At 35.0% G+C, this 20,615-nt stretch overlaps 5 protein-coding genes across 6 annotated transcripts; all 5 read right to left on the reverse strand.

The window, feature by feature from the left end:
• Positions 1-11: 11 nt before the first annotated feature.
• Positions 12-975, reverse strand: LOC132792254 (gamma-glutamylcyclotransferase-like). The gene is made up of 2 exons (XM_060801529.1): positions 563-975; positions 12-494 (listed from the first exon to the last, which is right to left on the reverse strand). The coding sequence occupies exons 1-2, from the start codon at positions 886-888 to the stop codon at positions 182-184; spliced, it is 639 nt and encodes a 212-aa protein (XP_060657512.1). The 5' UTR covers positions 889-975; the 3' UTR covers positions 12-181.
• A 96-nt stretch (positions 976-1,071) lies between these two features.
• Positions 1,072-1,901, reverse strand: LOC132792252 (gamma-glutamylcyclotransferase-like). Its single transcript, XM_060801527.1, has 2 exons — positions 1,531-1,901; positions 1,072-1,471 (listed from the first exon to the last, which is right to left on the reverse strand). The coding sequence occupies exons 1-2, from the start codon at positions 1,899-1,901 to the stop codon at positions 1,159-1,161; spliced, it is 684 nt and encodes a 227-aa protein (XP_060657510.1). The 3' UTR covers positions 1,072-1,158.
• Positions 1,902-8,065: 6,164 nt separating this feature from the next.
• LOC132791109 (microfibril-associated glycoprotein 4-like) lies at positions 8,066-9,972 on the reverse strand. The gene is made up of 3 exons (XM_060799912.1): positions 9,852-9,972; positions 8,957-9,783; positions 8,066-8,897 (listed from the first exon to the last, which is right to left on the reverse strand). Exons 1-3 carry the CDS (start codon positions 9,936-9,938, stop codon positions 8,768-8,770), a joined length of 1,044 nt encoding a protein of 347 aa, XP_060655895.1. The 5' UTR covers positions 9,939-9,972; the 3' UTR covers positions 8,066-8,767.
• Positions 9,973-11,259: 1,287 nt separating this feature from the next.
• LOC132791042 (microfibril-associated glycoprotein 4-like) lies at positions 11,260-13,012 on the reverse strand. 2 transcript variants are annotated; one of them, XM_060799822.1, is made up of 3 exons: positions 12,721-13,012; positions 11,743-12,659; positions 11,260-11,683 (listed from the first exon to the last, which is right to left on the reverse strand). In XM_060799822.1, the coding sequence occupies exons 1-3, from the start codon at positions 12,805-12,807 to the stop codon at positions 11,560-11,562; spliced, it is 1,128 nt and encodes a 375-aa protein (XP_060655805.1). In that variant the 5' UTR covers positions 12,808-13,012; the 3' UTR covers positions 11,260-11,559. The 2 variants fall into 2 exon arrangements, with proteins under 2 accessions (XP_060655805.1, XP_060655804.1); XM_060799821.1 differs by having other exon boundaries at positions 11,743-12,671; positions 12,721-13,007.
• A 1,199-nt stretch (positions 13,013-14,211) lies between these two features.
• On the reverse strand, positions 14,212-15,797 carry LOC132791930 (fibrinogen-like protein 1). The gene is made up of 3 exons (XM_060801062.1): positions 15,675-15,797; positions 14,777-15,606; positions 14,212-14,718 (listed from the first exon to the last, which is right to left on the reverse strand). Exons 1-3 carry the CDS (start codon positions 15,759-15,761, stop codon positions 14,589-14,591), a joined length of 1,047 nt encoding a protein of 348 aa, XP_060657045.1. The 5' UTR covers positions 15,762-15,797; the 3' UTR covers positions 14,212-14,588.
• Between the last annotated feature and the right edge of the window lie 4,818 nt (positions 15,798-20,615).

Raw genomic sequence — 20,615 nt, forward strand, 5'->3', positions numbered from 1 at the left:
AAAGATACAACTGAAATAGACACAAACATTTATTCAGCAAAATTGTAAATAGTCTCTGACATTGTTTTCAAAGATGTTCAATGACATCCTAACTTGCGCTATGATTAGAGAACGGCACACTAAATTAGATTATGAGCTATTTTCACAAAAGTATTTGTACTACTGTTCCTCATTTTCAATTTTAAAACGCCACCGATTGCAGCTCAAGAATCTCTTCCAAATGTTGCACAGTTTGATTATTGTGCTTAAACTCTGTCAGCCAAGTAACATATTCTTCAGGAAGTCTGCTCTCAATCGCCCCCTTGACAAGCACTTGGAGGTAGGTCTTCGAAGGTTGTCGATCCTCAGGAACTTCACTTGGTGGCAAATCGTGAACATTGCCTTTCGGTTCATTTGTTATTACATAAAGACGTGCTGGAATCTCTGGGTCATTGTTTTGCAGTTTCACTCGTACGCTGACAGGTCTATACCAGCCAAGATGAACACGTTCTTGGCTAAAAAGATATCGAACAACTCATTACCTATATTTATATAATATATCAAATATATTAATAACACTCACTTGTCTATGTCCGGCAAATTGACCAAATCGATCTCCCACAACGAGCCCCAGGTTTTAGCACCCTGTGAAGGTACTATCGTTGCTACTGCTCCCTTCCAGAACTTAGAGGGCATGCTGAAGTCGACACGATAATTATTTAACAAGGCGGCACGCAGAAATTTTGCAGATGGGTTTTGAATATGAATGCGCTTGGCCAACATATTGCTACCAAATCCAAAATAGTAAAACTTATCGCCATGCACCTCAGGCAATTGTTTCACAAGGTCTAATCCATATATCTGACTCACTTCGAAGAGAATGATGACACAAGCAATAAGAGACTTCATATCGCTGACTTTACAAATCAGGTTTTATGTTAGGTTAACAAAAATATGTTTCTGCTTTGACACAACCTTCTCAACGTTCAAGCAAACGTAAACTGCGCAGATTCAAATTTGATCAACAACATTGAAGTCATCGAAATTATGTCTGACCTATTTTTAGTAATACAGAACAAAGTGATGATAAGCTAAGATGCAATAATGTCGCACACATTTTGTGAGCTATTTTAATCGTCATCAACAACGTGTGAGTATTTCTATTTTTACACTACACATTTACAACTGAACCGATTGCAGCTCGAGAAGTTCCTCCAAATGTTGCACTCTTTGATTGTTGTGTTTAAATCCTTTTAGCCAAGTAACATATTCCTCAGGAAGCCCACTCTCAATGGCTCCTTTCACAAGCACTTGGAGGTAGGTCTTCGAAGGTTGTCGATCCTCAGGAACTTCACTTGGTGGCAAATCGTGAACATTGCCTTTGGGTTCATTCGATATTACATAAAGACGTGCTGGGATCTCTGTGGCATTGTTTTGCAGCTTCACTTGCACGCTGATAGGTTTATACCAGCCAAGATGAACACGTTCTTGGCTAAGAAGGCAATCGAATATTTAATACGCATTATAATCAAATGTGTGTGTTGAACTCACTTATCAATGTCCGGTAAGTTGGTAAGATCGATCTCCCATAAGGTGCCCCAAGTCTTAGAACCAGGTGACGGAACTATAGTGGCCACTGCTCCCTTCCAGAACTGACTGACCAAGCTGAAGTCGACGCGATAATCCTCCAAGAGTGCAGGACCAATAATCTCAGCTGTCGGATTCTGGATGTGAATTCGCTTGGCTAACATGTTGCTCCCAAATCCATAGTAATAAAACTTATCGCCGTGAACTTCTGGGAGTTGCTGAACATCCGAATTGACTCCAGTCAATGCGATGATTGCTAAGAGCAGCGGAATATTTTGATTCATTTTTAAATTTTGTTTTTTAGGTTTAGATGAACTTGAACGTTCCAAGAACATTTGCAAAGTGCGACTATGCTAAGCTTGCTGACTTTCAGCTTGCGCTTCATATCAGCAAATTGACATATATTTTTATTAATTAGCATTCTATTATATTCTACGCTTTCTTAGAAAGGGAACGCAATACACTTTTGAAATGTGGGGAATTCAAATAAAGAAAAAAGTTTAGTAACTAAAGTTTTGAATAACTTTTTGCTTGCTGTTAATAACCACTTGATTTATACCATTCTATTGTTCGGTCGTTAAAATTTTCTCGTCACCATATTTGTAAGAATACTTCTCTTCCCTTTCTCTTTTAGGGCATTCGTCAGTCTATTTATAAAAAAATTTAGTTGATCAGATAATCTAGACATTCTATATAAATGCATATTTGTAAATGTATGGCTATTTGCATTAGGTGGATTAATATTCATGACAAAGGCAAGTAAAAAATCTCTACAAGAGAGTGTTTGACTACGAGATACCCTGTGAACATTAGATTGGTTCGAGTATAATTGATGTTATGTAAAAATGGATTAACAAATATATTTTGTATTGTTTGTGTTTTAATACATAATTTTACATAATGAGTATAGAATATCTTCTAAATTTCAAATAAAAATCATCTCAATTTATATTTAGTCAATATTAAAAATATATTCTTATCTACTTATCTTTTGTGTCTAGCTTTTATGTCTTTTCTGACACAGGGTATAAAACTGATGCGCTTTATGAAAATCAATGTTCAATTATTTATGACAAGTCACACACTTGTTTTTTCCATTCCTTTTAGAATCGTTTGTATCTCGATATGATTTGTATTTTATTTTCATGTTTTTCTTATTATCGTTTCTATGGCCATCGATTGGCCTTATTTATTTTCAATTATATTTCAATTATAATTTATAGGCTTTTATGTTTGTTGTTGTTAATTTTTTGTTTGCTTCGCAATTGATTGTGAAATATGCTGTTTGTGTTTCCTTTTTGCTTTGAGATTTTTACATATTTTTTCAAAATTCAATTTTTAGCAATCTTTTTAATTGGTATTTGATAGCATACAATTTGTATTGAATTAATTAGCAATGTCTGAATATGTTGAACTCAGTGAAGTAGGCTAAAAGAAGATGACAAGAAAATATTAAAAATTCCTTTAAATAATAAAGACTTCTGAAGTGCTTAAGAAGATGTTTAAATTAAGGCAAACAACTTATTTTGAATGACAAATTACAGCGCTGTCGTTATTATTCGCAAAGCAACCCTCGCATAACTATCATTAAGCGAAAGTTATGCTTCACCCATTCAATATTGAGACTTTTGTTTTATGGAGCGACAATGTTGTCTCACCAACCGACAATTATTTTGACAGCTATTCGGGTTCAGCTCGATGACTGTCAGCCATGTATTTGCTATTTTGCTATTGGCATTAGTATTGGCCATCAATTGGCTGGGGCGCCACTAGTCACTTGCCACTTGCCACACACAGCACGCTTTATGTTTGTGTGTGGGCAATAAGCGAGCGACCCACCAATACAAACAAAACATAAATTGTAACGAGCTTGTCGACCATCGACGTCGACGAAGGCGACGTTAAATACCAACGACGTCATTATATAATTGACTTCATGATGTTTTGCCGTCTTGCAGTTTATCACCGGGTTGTCAGTGATAGCCATAATGATAGCGACATGCAGCTGACTAACTTGACTGACTAACAATGATGTTGTCGCTCGTTAAATGGGGTGCCGAGCATTCATCCATCAATTCAGCTGCCAAGCGACAACAGTCTGTGGCAACCACATGGCGTATGCGTAATTATTTTTGACTTGACTGCACAGTTGTGTGTGTGGGTGAGTGCTCCAATAATAATAATAATTGCAATTGCAATCGAAATTCATAAATGCATCATGCATTACACATTTTCAAGCTGACCTAATGCATTCATTCAATTGTATTTGCCTCAAAATTTGCATCTTGTAATTAATTATTAATTATACGTACATTCGAAAAGGGGAAACGCGAATGGGAGCAGTATTTGTATGTGAGCCACCCCTCATTTTAATTAAATTATTTGCATTGAAGCGAGAGCGTACACTTTGATTATGCAAAAGGTGTTAAAAGCGGGCAAATCATGCCGAGAATAATATTAAATAATTTCATGTGGAAAGTGGCGTTGATTGCTGTCAGACGGCATCAGGACAACTCTCGTCTTGTATTCTCCGCACACAACTGACTGAGTCCCTCTGTAGCATAACTTATGGCATATTTTTTTTTATTCCATTCGGTTTTTAATTTTTTCGTTAAGCCTGCAAAACATATTTTACCGGTGCACATAATTTTTGCACGCAAATATTTGCGAGACAGACACGCGTCAACCTGACGAACTTTTCTACAGACGCAAAGTTGGCAGTTGAATTGCCAAAGTTTGTACACTCACTCACTCACGCACACACACACACACATGTGAGGGAGGGGAACGCCATGCCCCTAGACACTTTCCCTTCCCCTGGTGGGGGCGCTGTCAGCACAAATCAAACATCCCGACTTTGCCGAGCCAGCTGAGAACTTTGTTTATATTTGCTATGCTTAAATTGATTACGATATTCTCTCAAGAGTTTATAATTATACACTACCTCAAAAGTGGGGTATATGCACTTTTACATTAAATTTAACATTGATTAATTAATTGACTTTGCAAATAATTGTATGCTTCTTAACTTGATAATAAGATAAGCATTCTTTTAATGATTAAATTTGAATTTTGAATCATTTCTCCATCACTGCTTCGCATCAGCTCTTCGACTCACCGAAAGTGTATCAAGTTTTTGTTATATTTTTTGCCAGAGATATGCTTAAGTGCAGAAATTTAATCCGTTTACTTGGGGAAATTTTGTGCTCGTGGATTGTGGATTTTTGGTTTTGTGGCTCAATCATTTTAATGGCAGTATCATGTTAGGCCTTGTTGAAAATGTATCTCCTAGATACAAAAACGTAGATACACACACACACACACACACACACACATGCAGCGAGAGAAAGAGAGAGAGAGACACATACACATAGTATAAAAAAAGCTTTTGCTTTCACTAACGCAAATCTGATTTAAAGATGTGAAATTGGTTTGCTTGCACCATCAATGAATGAATTTAAAATTGTATTAAAAATTGTGCAAAAAAGCAAATATTTGTATTTATGTGCATTATTTATTTCCATTATTTGGTTACTCGTTTTATTTTTTGTTGCGCTTTCGTGTACTTGTTCATTTAGGTAAAATGATTGCTTTACGCTTTGTTAAATATTTTATTCACTTGCGCCCACATTATGTTGGTTGAAATAACGCAAAAGTAAATGCAAATATAAATTGTATAATTTTAATTTATGTAAATACTCGCTTATTGTATAAATGCCTTAATTGCTCAAAAAGCGCGATTAAAATGTTAAAATATTTATAAAATCAAGCGCTTAACTCAATTATGAAATTGTCAGCCATGTTGTTGTGGTAATGCTTCCATATCTGTGTAATCACATGAATGAAATCGCACAAAGAGAGCTTTGTTTGTGCTCAAAACTTTCAACATTTATGACAGTACAAATTTCGAATAATATTGATATAAGGATAGGTAGCAATATTTGAGAAATACTGTTTCCTCTTTCAGTCAAGTAAACACTCATCAGTCAACACCTCTAAAAATAGCCATCTTTATATATTTTTAGAAATTCGATATCCTTATGTAAAACCAATTGCAAAGTGATATGCAAAACTTTAAAATAATAATAAAAAAAAAAATATATAAAACAAACATGCCAACTTGTAGATATTTTCAGACATACATCAGCTAAAGATAAAGAGTTTTCGCATGGGAATGAAACGCGCGGAAGTGGAAAATCCATTTATCATTTGTTGTGTGTCCACAGTGTGTGTTGGAGTGTGTGTGTGTGTGTGACAGGAGAAAGGCAGTCGATAATATTTGCAAACCCAAAAAAAAAAACTAGCGCGTAACAAATATGCAAGTAGTCAGTTGTGAAAAGGGACAGAAGACGCGATATTATTCCAGTGTCAAGGCGAAAGATGAATGTGAATAGCCCAGCAGGAATGGGAGGCATGAAAAGTGCCGTACTTTCCACATCTCGCGATATATTTTAAATTGTTTCATTGCATGTATTTCAAAATGTAAAATATTGAATCAATAGAAACATCTTCGATCATTTCTGAAGAAGATAGATTAAATACATAGATACATTAAACGAAATTCAGTTCGATTTCACAGGATACACGAGAGATGAGTGCCAATAGACCAGTAGTAATGGAAGGCATGAAAAGTGCATAACTTTCTACATGATGAGTAACAATATAATCTTGTATATATTTCAAATGTAAAAAAAAAGAAAAATCTTACGCACTTTTCTGAAGAATATTGTTAGATAAAACGAACCTCAGTTCCATTTCACAGCACAATTAAGGCAGATTCTATATGAATATCAGTAGGAATGGAAGGCATAAAAAGTGCAGTATTCTACACAAGACATGTTACATTCTTCTCAAATTGTATGTATTTAAAATATGAAAGATGGGATCCATAGAAAAATCCTAAGCAGTTTTCTAAAAAAGATTGTTAGATAAATTGTTGAAAGCAACTTTTTAGCGAACTTCAGTTCGATTTTGCTTCACATTGAAGGCAATACTCCCACCTATATATGAGACACTCTATACACATGTGTTTGACATAATTTCCCGCTGTGACCTTACTTTGCACACACCCACACACACACACACACAAAGACTTGTGTGTTAACGTATGTTTAAGGATGTATTTTGTGGATGCTTCGTTGCCCGCATTGTTTGCATTGACTGCCGATGACTGTGATCATTTGTGTGCTCATGTGTGCGTGAAACCCTGCCAAGATACGACACACCGTACGACACACAACAATGACATGAAAATGGAGCTATTTTGTAGATGGAGGAGTCACAAGTATATACTATACCATATATACTATATGTATATGCTATAGCTGGCAAATTATTGTATCCCATGTCTATGTCGATGAGAATGATGCCAGCCGAAACAGTAAGACCAACAACTTTAGGCCTAAGCATATTTGAATATTCATGTGAATATTCAGCTTGCCTGAATGATTGCGGAATTTCCAGAGACGGTGACGGTGACTGAAACCCAGAGCTGAGGGCTTTGCAATGATGCGAGTAAAGCCGGTTTAAATTGCATTTAATTGGGTATCGAATGGATGTGCAGCAAGTGTGTAAATTCGAGCAATTAACAGGCAATTGACAGGTGAGAAGTTTGTGTATCCCATAAGATAGAATAATAGCTTGTCAAACTCTGGCATCTTTTCGTTCTATATTCATAGTGTAAACATTGTCATCATTTCTTTCGTTATACTTGCCTCCAGCGATGCAAAACAACTCTGGGAACAGCCTTAAAGTACTCAGCATAATGGTAACTGCATATGACCCAGGGAAGAAGCTTATAATGTTGTGCGATGCTGTCTGTTTGGCGAGCAAACATTGTGGTTGTCTGCTGCAATATTAATAAGTCAGCTGCAAAACCATGCGACGGTTAATTAATTAAAAAACTAGCTCTCCTTAAGGGGCTTCACGCTGTTCCATTAAATGAAAGCCAAACATTAAATGATGAACCCTTTTCTCACTAGCATTTTTCTCTACTTATCTCCATTAACTTGTTCAACTGTTTAGCTGCTTCTCGCGCATGTCTTCCAACTTGGTTCCTTTAGTTTTGCTTGGATTGATGGACACATAGCAAAGGATAAGCGCAGCTCAGTCTGTGGAGCACCAAGTACCAAGTGCTTGAAATCTGCGCTCCTGACAAGCCCAACTGACAGCTGTCCTGTTTAGCCTCAACTTATGCAGTCGACAAACTTTAGTTAAAGTGTTATAAGCCATTTTACCGCAAGTCAGTTTATAGCTTGATTTGGCGCATACTTCTTGACCTGCATTAAGCAGACTAATTAGAATTAGATTTCCTTAAATATACACCTATTTATTATCCAGAAAGAAAGTAGAAAGAGGAAAACATGACAGATTCATATGAATATAGATTTTTATATAATATATTCCTCATCAATATCAACAGAAGATAATAAAATAACTTTTTAAAATTAGCACCTAATTTGTCATCATCGACTGATTTGAAATGTTAATCAGAAAATTTATAAATATTGAAACAAATAAAAGATAAGTATTGAACTTAAATTATTATACTTTTTACAAATTTCAAGCCTTTATTTGTTTCCAGTTGTATTATCAGATTTTCATTAATGTAATGCTTCAAACAGATTTACGAGCTGACAAAACATGTTATGATTTTATTTCAATACTTGCGAATAACACAATATTCAAAATTCAATAGAGGAAAAAGCAATTGCCGCTGGTTGTTCTCGATTCATCTTGAGGTTGCTTCAAAGTTTGTTTAACTTTAGACTCCTGTTGTTATTGCTGTTAATCAAAATGTTAGCGAGCCACAAGCTGAAACTTGTGACTGACGTTACTTGAGTTTAACGATTGTAATATGTGTATTTAAAGTATTATTTTCTTTAACTATAAAGTTTTACTATTATTAATTTTTATATTAGTAACAACTAGTTCAAATCTTATGATTACTTGAGCTATAGCATCTCTGACTCCTTAATTTCATTAAGTTATTAATATTACGCTTTAGCTCTTTAGTGTAAGGCAGGCAAACAAAACTGTGTTCCATGTGAATAAGTTAATTAATAAATTATTACATGTGTTACACAAAATTTACAAGCAGCAAAACCAAATATCATAACATATCTTGGCTTTGTATACATATGTACTATGTGTTAACAGCTGCAAAATATAATGACTTATGTAAACAAATTGGAGTCTGAACTTAAATCTCGGACTCTCTTGGGCGAATCATCATTTTGACGGAGCTTAAAGAGTTGTAGCCCTTCCAGTTGTACCACCAGATACTTTCCATATTTACCACTTGCGAGTCAAAGTATTTGCCAAAAAGATTACTGTGAATAACAAAACAAAGTTATATTCCATTCTTTCAATGACTAATGTGTTAATTTACCTATTGGCATATAAATTGAACCATCCGCCACTTGAGTAGTATTTCGCACAGTTTCCATACGACCACTTATCGTTATCCCAGTCGAAAGTTGTGAATTTATCTCGAAGATTATATCGTAACGCATCTCCAGCATTGCCCGAATACAATCCCAGAGACTTCAGTCTATAATCATCTTCATCGCTGCCTATGATAAAATTATCATAGTGAGCATAGCGAACGTGATTATGGAAATCCATAAGCTCAATGCGCAACTCAAAGCGCTCCGACGTTGTCATCTGATGCAATGCCTCCAATCCAATGAAGAACTCTCCCTGCAGCTTACCAAAACCATTGCGATAATCAGACCAGTTCCTATAAAAATTTTCACTACCATTGAATCGTCTCTGAACCACAGTCCAACCACCTTCATCGCATAGTACCTTAAGTCTGCCAACATTGGGAACCTTTAACTCATGAATTGATTTCTCATAAAGAAGACAATTTGTTGGCAATTCTTGTACACTCAATTCCTTCGTCTGATTAGCATTATTCTCATTCGCTAACACCTGAACCAAAGCAGCTGATTTTTCGTCGGGGTTTTCGGGACATGTCTTTTGCTCCAGTTCCTTAATGAGATCATCCTTCTGTTGGATCGTCTCATTGCACAAATTCTCATTAGTCTTAAGATGCGCTAACTGATTCTGCAATTCTAAAATCTGCTCATCCTTAGATTGGACCAGATTTTCATAGTTGTCAAGTTTAGTCTTTGTTTCCGCAATGTTCTCCAGAATAGGCTTCAGCATTTTGAAACAATAACCATCGCATTGATTACTCGTTTCTACAATTTTCTATAATATTATAAATGAATTTTGGTTTAAATCGTTTAATCTTCTACGAATTCGCAATGCTCACTCACATAATTTACATTATTGGAATTGCTTTTTGGCGTCACAAACCCGATAAGCAACAACAACTTTAAAATCATCACGTATTTAATTCTCATTTTCGTCTCGTTCTCGACTGCGTTTGTAAGTAAACTAAAGTAGAGTCTCAAATGCCAGCTACATATAACGAAATAAATGGACTTTCTTATCGCAAACTGTTTACATTATGTATTCTTTTTGTTGAGCTCGTATTTGATTCTGTAAAAGTAATTGAACCCAGTCTTAAAACATCCGGCAGCAGCAAAGATCGGGAAAGAAGGCGATTCAAAATTCCAAGTGATTCAAAACAGAAAACGAAAATTGTATTTTCTACAAGTGATATACCCTCTTAAAGTGGAACAAAGCAGGTATTAACATATGTTTATAACTAGCCGAATACTCAAAGTATATTTACATTAGTTTAAGTATCTAAGTTATCCATGTTAAGAGTCTAGAGATTGTAATAGTAAAGTTCTAGTGGATTTAAATAATGTTTCATATAACTAATAATAATAATAATCATGCTATGTGGATTTATTTTATATTTTGAATACATAGCATCACATGCTTGCTACACGCAGGTCAGTTTTTTTAGATTTATTTATAGAATGACGCAGTTGAATTCTTATCGCTAAACGCTATGCCTAGGTCAGTTTCTCGCCAGCTTTGTCATTATACATATGTATGTATGTATGGATGGAAAAATCTAGCAGTTGTAAGAGTAAATAAACAATAACTATTTAAAAATGTTTTCATTTAATGTTTATAACTGTTTCACATTTGGTAGAGAAGTATAACCATATAGCTCATGGCCAACACGAAACATATGTATCGTTGACAAATCTGGTATTTTTTGAGTCTATGGTATATTTTTACTATCGTATTCTACATGAATATAGCAAATATACATTTTGGTATATTTAAGAATTTTCGTGGTATTTCATTTGATAAGTTTCGTCTGGCGGCCGTTACTATTGAGTGAGAATAATCGGGAGTTTTCGATTCAATTTGAATTTATTAAAGCTTTTGAATCTTATCAATTTCTTGTTCACTTCACTCTCAATTCGGGTTCTATTCAAAATTCCGGAGAGAGAGAGAAGAGTTTAAGTAAATGTGGTCATTGCTTTGCACTTTGAGAATTCTCTATGCTCGCTTCAAAGCAATCTATATTTAGATTCCCCTTATCATTATCTGTGGCCTCCTACTTTTTACTCAAATTTTATTCGATTTAAAGCGGAAGACTGTGGCAAGTATTTCAAAAATATTTTAAATTAGAGAAGTCAAAATGGTTATAAATCAGATATGTAATGCAATTTCTTTTATTTTCTTTGGTTAAATGCACAAAATAAAGCTGAGTTACAAACTGATTTGCATTGTACAAAACATTTTTATGATCAAAAGCTGTCGATGATTTTTGTTAAGTGAAATTACATCAACTATCTCTTTTAGATTAGAAAAAGAGCAAACTCCTCGTTTTAACAAAATCATTGGATAAGAGTGTATGGATGAATAAAAAGTGTATGTCAACATATAAATTTTCGCAAAAACATATATCGGTATACCATAATACACTGGCAGTAATATTAAAAACGAACTAACGTTGTTGTTTCATAGTAAACATTATCTACAATTTATTAGCTGTGCGTCACACAGCTTAAATTTTCTTTGGTTATGTTAGTCATAGTATTGCATATGAGTATACTAAAATCGTTCCTTTTTTTCTGGGCGTATTGTAATTTTTACAGCTTTCCAGGTTTTAATGTCCTTCCACCATATGCCTTGGTCATCCATCACTTCAGAGTGTAAATAGTTGCCAAAGAGATTCCTGTGAAAAGCAATGAGAATTATAATCTATTGTTTCGTAAATTTCAGTTCATAACTTACATAGTGGCCACCTTATCGAACCATCCGGCACTTGAATAATGCACGGCACAATTTCCCTCGACCCACTTATCGTTATCCGAATCAAAAGTTGTGAATTCCTGTCCAATATTAGACTCAAAAACATTTTCAAGAGTGCCATGATGACCTCCTATAGACTTCAAGCTATATTTCTCCTGTTCACTGCCTATAATAAACTTGCTATAATCCGCATGGTAAACATAATCGTCGAAGCTCGTAAGCTCGATGCGTATGTCGTAACTTTGAGATGATGTCATCTGATGCAATATCTCCAAACCTATAAAGAACTCGCCCTCTAGGTCACCAAATCCACTGCGATAGTCGGACCACTTTCTATAAAAATTTTCACTACCGTTGAATCGATTGAGAATCACTGTCCAACCAAATGCATCACATAATACATTATGACTGCCGACATTGGGCACCCATACCTCAGAAATGTAAGTTGACTCTGCATCTTTAAAGCAATTCAAAGGAAAGCCTTGAACTTGAAAATCGTCCGTCTTGTTTAAAGTAGAATCTTTGAAAGCGTCAATAGTTTCATTCCCAATGTCCTCAAATAAATCATCTTCTATCTGACTAGCATTGTTATTGGAAAGCCAATTCAAAGTGTTATAATTAAAGTCTTCTAGATTGAAATCATTAGTTGTCTCATTAATTTGGTCTTCAAGCAATGCACCTGATTCTCCAATGTTAGAACAAATTCTTTTTTGCAACAACGAAATCAGTTCATCTTTTTGTTTGATCTTCACATTATGTCTTTTAAGATCAGCCAGTTTCTCCTTCAATTCTAAAATCTGTTCATTTTTGGACTGAATCGCATCCCCATAGATCCGCAGAAAAGTCTTCATAATATTGAAACAATAAGCATCGCATTGATTAAATGAGCCATCTTCCTGCTGTTCAAAGTACTGATTTAATATTAGTGTATTGAATCTTTTGGATTTTCACAAAGCTTACATCATCGCTTGAATTGGATCTGTTCTGTGCTGTTACACACCCAAAGAGTAGCAAAAATGTTAGAATAATTACGTAATTAATTCGCATTTTGAAATTTTCCGTCGTGTGTTCGAAAGCAGACTGAAGCTAAGATGTATATGCCAGCATCATTTAACGCATAAAATGAACTGTTCTTATCAAAAACTCAACTCTCTCGAAAAGCACGAATTTGGTAGGTTGATAATTTTTTTTCATTTAATTTAGTGCCATTTAAGAATACGAATGACGTAAACCACAATAGCAAAATAGACATATTTACATATGTACATACTTATATGGAAATAGCTTACTCTCTCTCTTAGTTATTTCTCAGCTATTTCAGCAACCAAAATATAAGTACATTTATTTTTAAAATTACTGTAGTTATAGACGTTCTTATTATAAATGTATCTCAGTATAAATGAGTGAAATACACTGTAGAAAAAATAAGTTACGAATGCTGGCAGTACAAAAATCATAAAAAGTTAATTATATTTTAAATTAATAATATTTCAATGGCGGATAAAACCCATTGGACAGTGTTTAAAATAAAAATTTGGACTTTTACTTAATTGTTAAATGCCAAAAACACAATTTAGTTTTGAGAGGTGAACATTGTTTTTAAATTGTTTTGTTATAGTTTGGAATATAATATTCACTAAATTTTTGGTGGTCATCTTATGGTCAACGAACTCGTGATAAGACTTTATTTTTTGATGCATCAGAGAACAAGAAAGCAAACCAGGCTTTACTTGGGATTTCAAAATATTATAACATAAATACAAATATATACATACATACATACTACCAAAGACATCCGACAATTACCAAAACATTTTGGCTCAACAAATGGTAAAAATAGTGTTTACAGATTTTTGACCGTTGTTTTGTAATTTAGTATCGTGCTTGAATTAATATCATACAGAATTAATAAATGAAACATACGAATACATTTTTTTTATTTACGACTGAGATATAAAGAAAATAAAAAATTATGAATACTTAATTGCGCTAATCGATTGTCAAAGTAAACTTTCGTTGATCGTCGCTATCGCACTTATTCATGATTATAATATATGTTTGTATATGCATACGTACATAGTTCAATGTATAGGTTTTCGTTATGATGATATTGACACTATTGTTTCACGTATGTAACTTACAAGCGCATGTTTTGTCTATTTGATGAAAAAGAATGCTCCTGGAAAAACTGAAAATATGCACATATGTATGTTTTTTCGTAGGGAAACAATATATTTAGTCAGAATATCGATGTAATATCGATATACTGATGGCACGATAGATCGACAGCGGATGGGATATCGATGGCATGAAGACGGGCGTCGTCTAGAAACAACGAAAGTGAACAAACGTGCATTGAGCACTAACAATGTAGAATTGAAATAAATGACACAAGTTTTTTTCTGTTCATAATCATAAGTTGAAAATAAACTAAAGATAAGGCACTAGAAATATAGACCGACAAAATGTGTACTTTATTATGCTACAAATTGCGACTTTTTAGTGTCAGCTTTTATTCGTTTTAATAGTTTTCTTTTACTATATAAGGCAGTATGGAAATCTACGTTTGTAATCTGTTCAAAACGAGAAAATATATTATTGAATCTGATTAAAAAGGCAGTACAGCAATGTATTTGAATATAACCTAATTTGATTCATTATAAAGGATACTATATGACGTAGGCAAATTCCGCAAAACTTTGTTGTTATTTTTGGTTAATATATCTTGAAATACATTATTTATTTTATCTTAGATTCATCTCAAACTGAAACTGATTTTATATGGTAATGTTGTGCCAATGAGGAAAATGTATTAAAGAGAATTTGACTTAAGTTTCTGACTGTCTTGGACGGATCATCATTTTCACAGCGCTTAACGATTTGTAGCCCTTCCAGTTGTACCACCAAATTCCCTCCACACTATAGGCTTGCGAGTCTAAGTATTTGCCAAAGAGATTACTGTGGAAAATATTAAAAATAAATTTCCATTCTTTTGTTGATTTTGCTGTTAATTTACCTATTGGCATACAAGTTGAACCATCCGCCACTTGCATAATAGTTGGCACAATTACCATTCCAGCCATCGTTATCCCAATCGAAAGTTGTAAATTTATCATTTAGGTTGTATCGCAAAGCATCTCCAGCATTACCCGAATAGGATCCCAGCGACTTCAGATTGTACTCCTCCTCTTCGCTGCCTATGACAAAATGGTCATAACGAGCATAACGAACATGAGTTGGTAAATGCATAAGCTCAATATATAACTCATACGGCTCCGATCTTGTCATCTGATGCAATGCCTCCAATCCAATGAAGAACTCTCCCTGCAGCTTACCAAAACCATTGCGATAATCAGTCCAGTTTCTATAAAAATTTTCACTACCATTGAATCGTCTCTGAACCACTGTCCAACCACCTTCATCGCATAGCACCTTACGTCTGCCAACATTGGGCAACTCTACATCATTAATACCAGTTGAGTTCTCATAGAGAAGACAATTTGTTGGCAAATCTTGTATAATCAATTCTTTCGTCTGATTAGCATTAGCCTCATTTGCTAACACCTGAAGTAATGCAGCTGATTTTTCGACGTTGTTTTCAGGACATGTCTTTTGCTCCAGCTCCTGAATCAGATCATCCTTCTGTTGGATCGTCTCATTGCACAAATTTTCATTAGTCTTAAGATCCGCTAACTGATTCTGCAATTCGAAAATCTGCTCATCCTTAGAGTTGACAAGATTTTCATAGTTGTCAAGTTTACTCTTTGTTTCCGCAATGTTCTCTAGAATAGGCTTCAGCATTTTGAAACAATAACCATCGCATTGATTACTCGCATCAACAAATTTCTATAATATTAGAAATGATTATTGGTTTAAATCGTTTAATCTCCTACGATTTCACAATGCTCACTCACATATTCTATATTATTAGAATTGCTTTTTGCCGTCACAACCACGAAAAGCAACAAAAACTTTAAAATCATCACGTATTTAATTCGCATTTTCGTCTCGTTCTCGACTGCGTTTGAAAGTAAACTAAAGCTGAGTCTCAAATGCCAGCTGCTTATAACGAATGAAATGGACTCTCCTATCGCAAACTGTTTACATTATGTTGCTACGATTTTGATGCATCAGCGGAATTTAGCCTCGATCGCTCGTATTTGAATCAATACACGAACGTGATATTCTATCAATCTGGCCACAGCAAAACTCGGGGAAGAACCCGATTCTAAATTTCGCTAATGTGAACAAAGGCAAATGAATATGCAGTCCCTATGTAATCTTCTTCTTATACCCATTCGTTATAAATAGAGCGGGTATATATGTTGATTCACGTAAAGTATTGTATATTTAATATATAATTTTAAAATAGATTTACTTATTTAGTTAATTCAATATTTTGGAAATCATTTTTTACATCAAAAATTTAGGAAAAATTTCTGAAATTGCTAAACAGGGAATGTTGTAGCTTAACTCTCACGATTTATTAAGAATTAAAAAGCAAATCAGCAAATTAGCATTGTGCCCAGTAAATGACATTGACATTACTTAAAGTAATAGGTACTTGTGACAAACAATGTATGTTGAGTGTCTTCTTGATTATTATTCAAGGAATTTAATGCGCAATAATTTAAAAATGTTTACGCAACAAATCGACATCAATTAACAAATCTAGCATTATTTTTTAAAAAGTTCTTGTTGACAATCCTCATCCAGTATTGAAAACTAAATTCAAAATGTTTTTAGATGTTTATGTTTGTTTAAAATGCCCTGCACAATAGTTTGCTCATCCTCAGTCTATTAACATGATTTGGATTTAGGTATTTCTTTTGCATTTACAAGTAATGAGTTGGCTTTGGAAACGCTTGTTTGTCTGCCTGCCTTTGGTCGCGTCTAGACCAATTAATAATATTTCGTGTCAAGTAGAATATTAGACAAAAGCGCCATGACAATAAACAAATGCGCTGGCATTTGGTTTATGTTTAAACAGAAAAAAAGTAAGCAACAAAAACGAGAGGAAAAAGAAGCGCAAACAAAAGTGAATTCAAAAGTGAAGCAGAGCTTTGTGTGTCTCGGGTTCGGTCTGTGCCCCAAACTGAGATTAATACGCTGATTAAGGCGTAGTCAGTGCTGCGTTTTAATTAGCGGGCCAAAGTAAATTGAGCTGTCAAGTGTGCGAATGAGCCCTTGAGCCGGGTTCAGACATAGCCTTAGCGATTAGTTGATTGAGTAAGTAAGAGCTAGCAAGGTTTCTTTGGTTTGATTTCGTCGGGCGGACAAAGGGGTTCCATTTATTTTTTTAAGAAGTATTTGCATAGCATTCTGGCAATTACTTAGGAATTGCGTGTACCACATAAAATGTTTGGTATTATTATTTTATTTCGCCTGTCGGTTAAACGCAACTCAATTAGTCGCCGTACACGGCATAGTAGTAAACTTTGTTACTACTGCGATGATGACCATGCCCACTTTGCCTATGTAAAAACCAGAAAACAGGGGCAGATACGCCGTGCCACAATATGCAAACATTACACGAAACGTTTTTGTGAGGAGGAGGGCTTAAATGAATTTATCACGTGCCGAAATAAAGCGTCAGGTTCCGCCTAGGTGGCGTAATTAATTGAATTTGAAAATGGCAGCGCCTAAAAGTTCAGCAAAACCCAGAAATGGCAAACTTCATTTCCAAACTGTTTGAAAAGTTAAAGCTATAAATACCCGAGAGTGCCGCGGCGTCAGTTTGTATGTGCAACACAAAGAGAAGCGCCAGCTCACGTAGCGTATACGTAATATCAACTTACACTTAATGCCACCTACTTATCAGCGCTGCTTCCGAATGCAAAAGCTCTCAACAATCGGTCATTAACTGCTCTTCTGGGGTAATTATGGGCCCCACATAAGCTCCCATGAGCCGTCAAAAGCAACGCATCGAAAACAGAAGAAAACTGTGTGACACTGCCAAACACGAAAGAGAGTGTGAGAGAGAGAGAGAGGAAAATGAGAAAAAATAAATTTAATGACCTGCTCAAATAATCCGTCTTGTTTTCTCCCGGCCAAGCGCACATTTCCTCGGTAAGTAGAAAAGTCTACTGCATAATGAATGTCGCAGAAGTGTGTCAACGAGCTAACAGAAAAGTATTGTGAAAGTCAAGAAATCGAATGGCAACGTTTGCCACAAATTTAAATTCTTTAAACAATTGCAAAAATATATGTTGAAAATATAGAAAATATTCTTAATTTCTTTACTTGTTAAATGCAATACAAATCTTGAGTTTATAATTAAATCGGAGTGAAACGCCTAAATGCTTTTATGCATATTTTATATCTATTTGCGAAGCGAGCAATACCGGTTGACAACTCTACGCGGCATTCAAATAAAGCTGTTTATGGCTCTATTGTCACGTTTTCTGCTTTCATTTCAAAATTATGACGATTAGAATGTGAGGTGTGCTTGGCTTCGGGTTGGAATATCACAAGCAATTAAAAAGTTACTCCGAGTTGATGCGAAAAGGTGTAGAGAGGAGATGGGTAGCAATAAAATGTAATGCTTAATTTTAGTATGGAACTTTTGTAATTGTTGTGCTAGCAGCTAATTTATGCATTAGCATTAGATGCGAAAAAAGGTTGTGGCATACTTTCAGGCGCCATTTAATTGCATTTCCCATTTGAACATTTTTGTGAATAGATTCGCCTCGACTCACCTGACATAAAACGGTCGACGGAGGTGACAGAGAGATGCTGGAGATGATGGACGGGTCGACACGACGCAACTTTTTCGTAAGCCTCTTCAATTTTAATGAGTTGAAGTTGTTGCCGCATTTTAAGGGGTCGAGTGCCCACCGCCGACCGTCGACAGTCGACCGACTATGTCAGAGTTTTCAAAGCCAAGACCACAAATTGGCTTGTCTGCCAACTGTTTGGCCTTTATATTTGTTGCTGGCGGTGTGAAAGAGGCCAAGCGGCAAACAAAGAGTGAGAGGGTTAATTAAATGGGTGTGTGTGTTGTGGAAATTCTCTCTCTCTCTCTCTCTCTCTCTCTCTCTCTCTCTCAATATCGGGCAACTCATTGCACAACTGTGAATAGAATTGTTCCCCATGCGCAATGAGTTTTGATTTCATCCGTAGTATGCCATAAAAGTTTTGCAGTTCAATGTTTGAGCTAGAAGCAAAAATTTTGAAATGTGTTTGACTCCGTTTGCGTAATTCAATTGGTTTGCTTTGGCCATTAAGCATTTCCCTGTGTTTGCCATTCAACTATTTATTTTCAATTTATATTTTGCAGCATTCAGTTGCAAAACGAACGTTGAACGTTCGAAACCCATCTCACTCTACCCACTGCAAGGGTGCCACCGCAGGCTCAGTGCTAAAATCGCTTAGGTAAGTGCATTTTATAGTTTTTATACCCGCTACCCATAGTGTAGAAGGGTATAACAACTTTGTGCCTCCAGATAATCTATGTAATAGGCAAAAGTAGATATCTTTGGTACTATAGTTATGACAATCTGGCATTGTACACTTTCTTTTTTAAATTAGTTGGTATATCGATAACCAAAAATTCCATTTAGTATATTTTAGTATATTTTTTTTAGTCATTTTGTATATTTTGAGAATAATACTGTAGTGGGTATTTTTCAGTTTAGCATACTACACTGATATTTGGTACATAATTATAATTTTTATGATTTCTGAAAATTTGTTTCCGATCGGTCAGAAATTTTAGAAGTTAACATATATAAGAAATACATTTATATGGCCAAAAACGCTTACTTATTACAGGTCTTAGTTGCTTTGGCTGTCAATCTGGTATTTTTTGCATTCCATGGTATATTTTAAATGTGGTATTACTATATTAATATATTTATGCTTTCATTAAAAATTGGTAGCGGATATCTCACAGCTGAGCACACTCGACTGTAGTTTTCCAACTTATATATATATCCTTATATCCATTAAATTGTCGATATACTGGGTATGCTGAGCCACCGGTAAAGTAACTTCAATATAAAGCAAACTTTTAATGATTGTTTATAAATTATTATTTATTTAAAGATAAAAAGTGAAACTCAAACTTGAAATTTAATTTATTTTTGTGGTATCTTTTAGTCACTCAATTGTGTGCCCAGTGAATAGTATGTGTATGTTTTTTTTTGACTGTTTAATAAAGTTAATGAGTTTTCGCATATAACAACAAAGTAGCGCCTAGAGCGTAGCTAAATAAAATGTCAGAAGCTTTTGCTGTTCGGATTTTCATTTTGTTTTCCATATGCAAAAATATTTACCCTTTATCTAAGCTGAGAATTTACCAATGCCAAAGGCAAAAGCAAACTAAAGACTGTACATTGCAGTCAGTGTAGAGCACATTCCTGCTGACTGACTGACTGACAAGCAAATTATTTCAAATTCTAATGATGTTTGTAGTCCACAAACAACAAATAAATTGTGATCCCATGCCCTTGCTTCAAAGTCGAAGGACCCATGAAATATTTATTGTTGCAACAATACAACTCTGTACGGCAGCTGCAGACATTTTATCAATTTTAACATTACACTAGTATATGTATCGTATTTGACTTTGATTCCTCTGGCCATTGTCCAACAATATTCGACATTTGACATTTTCCCTTCTCCTCGCCTCCTCAACCAATTGCTACTCAAGTTGGCACTTCAAATGTGTCTGACCCAGGCTGAGGCCTTGGCGCAAAGTACAAAATTTATTGAGATAGTCTAAAAGAAATCGACAAATCTGTTGGCCTAGTTAGCCAGCTTCTGCGAGTGATGTGTCAAGTCTGGACGGAGCTTAAAGAGCTAAACATCTTTAAATTGTAACTCTGGTCATCTGCTGTCAATTTTAACACTGT

The sequence above is a fragment of the Drosophila nasuta genome, chromosome 3 (assembly GCF_023558535.2).
Source record: "Drosophila nasuta strain 15112-1781.00 chromosome 3, ASM2355853v1, whole genome shotgun sequence".
Classification (NCBI taxonomy): domain Eukaryota; kingdom Metazoa; phylum Arthropoda; class Insecta; order Diptera; family Drosophilidae; genus Drosophila; species Drosophila nasuta.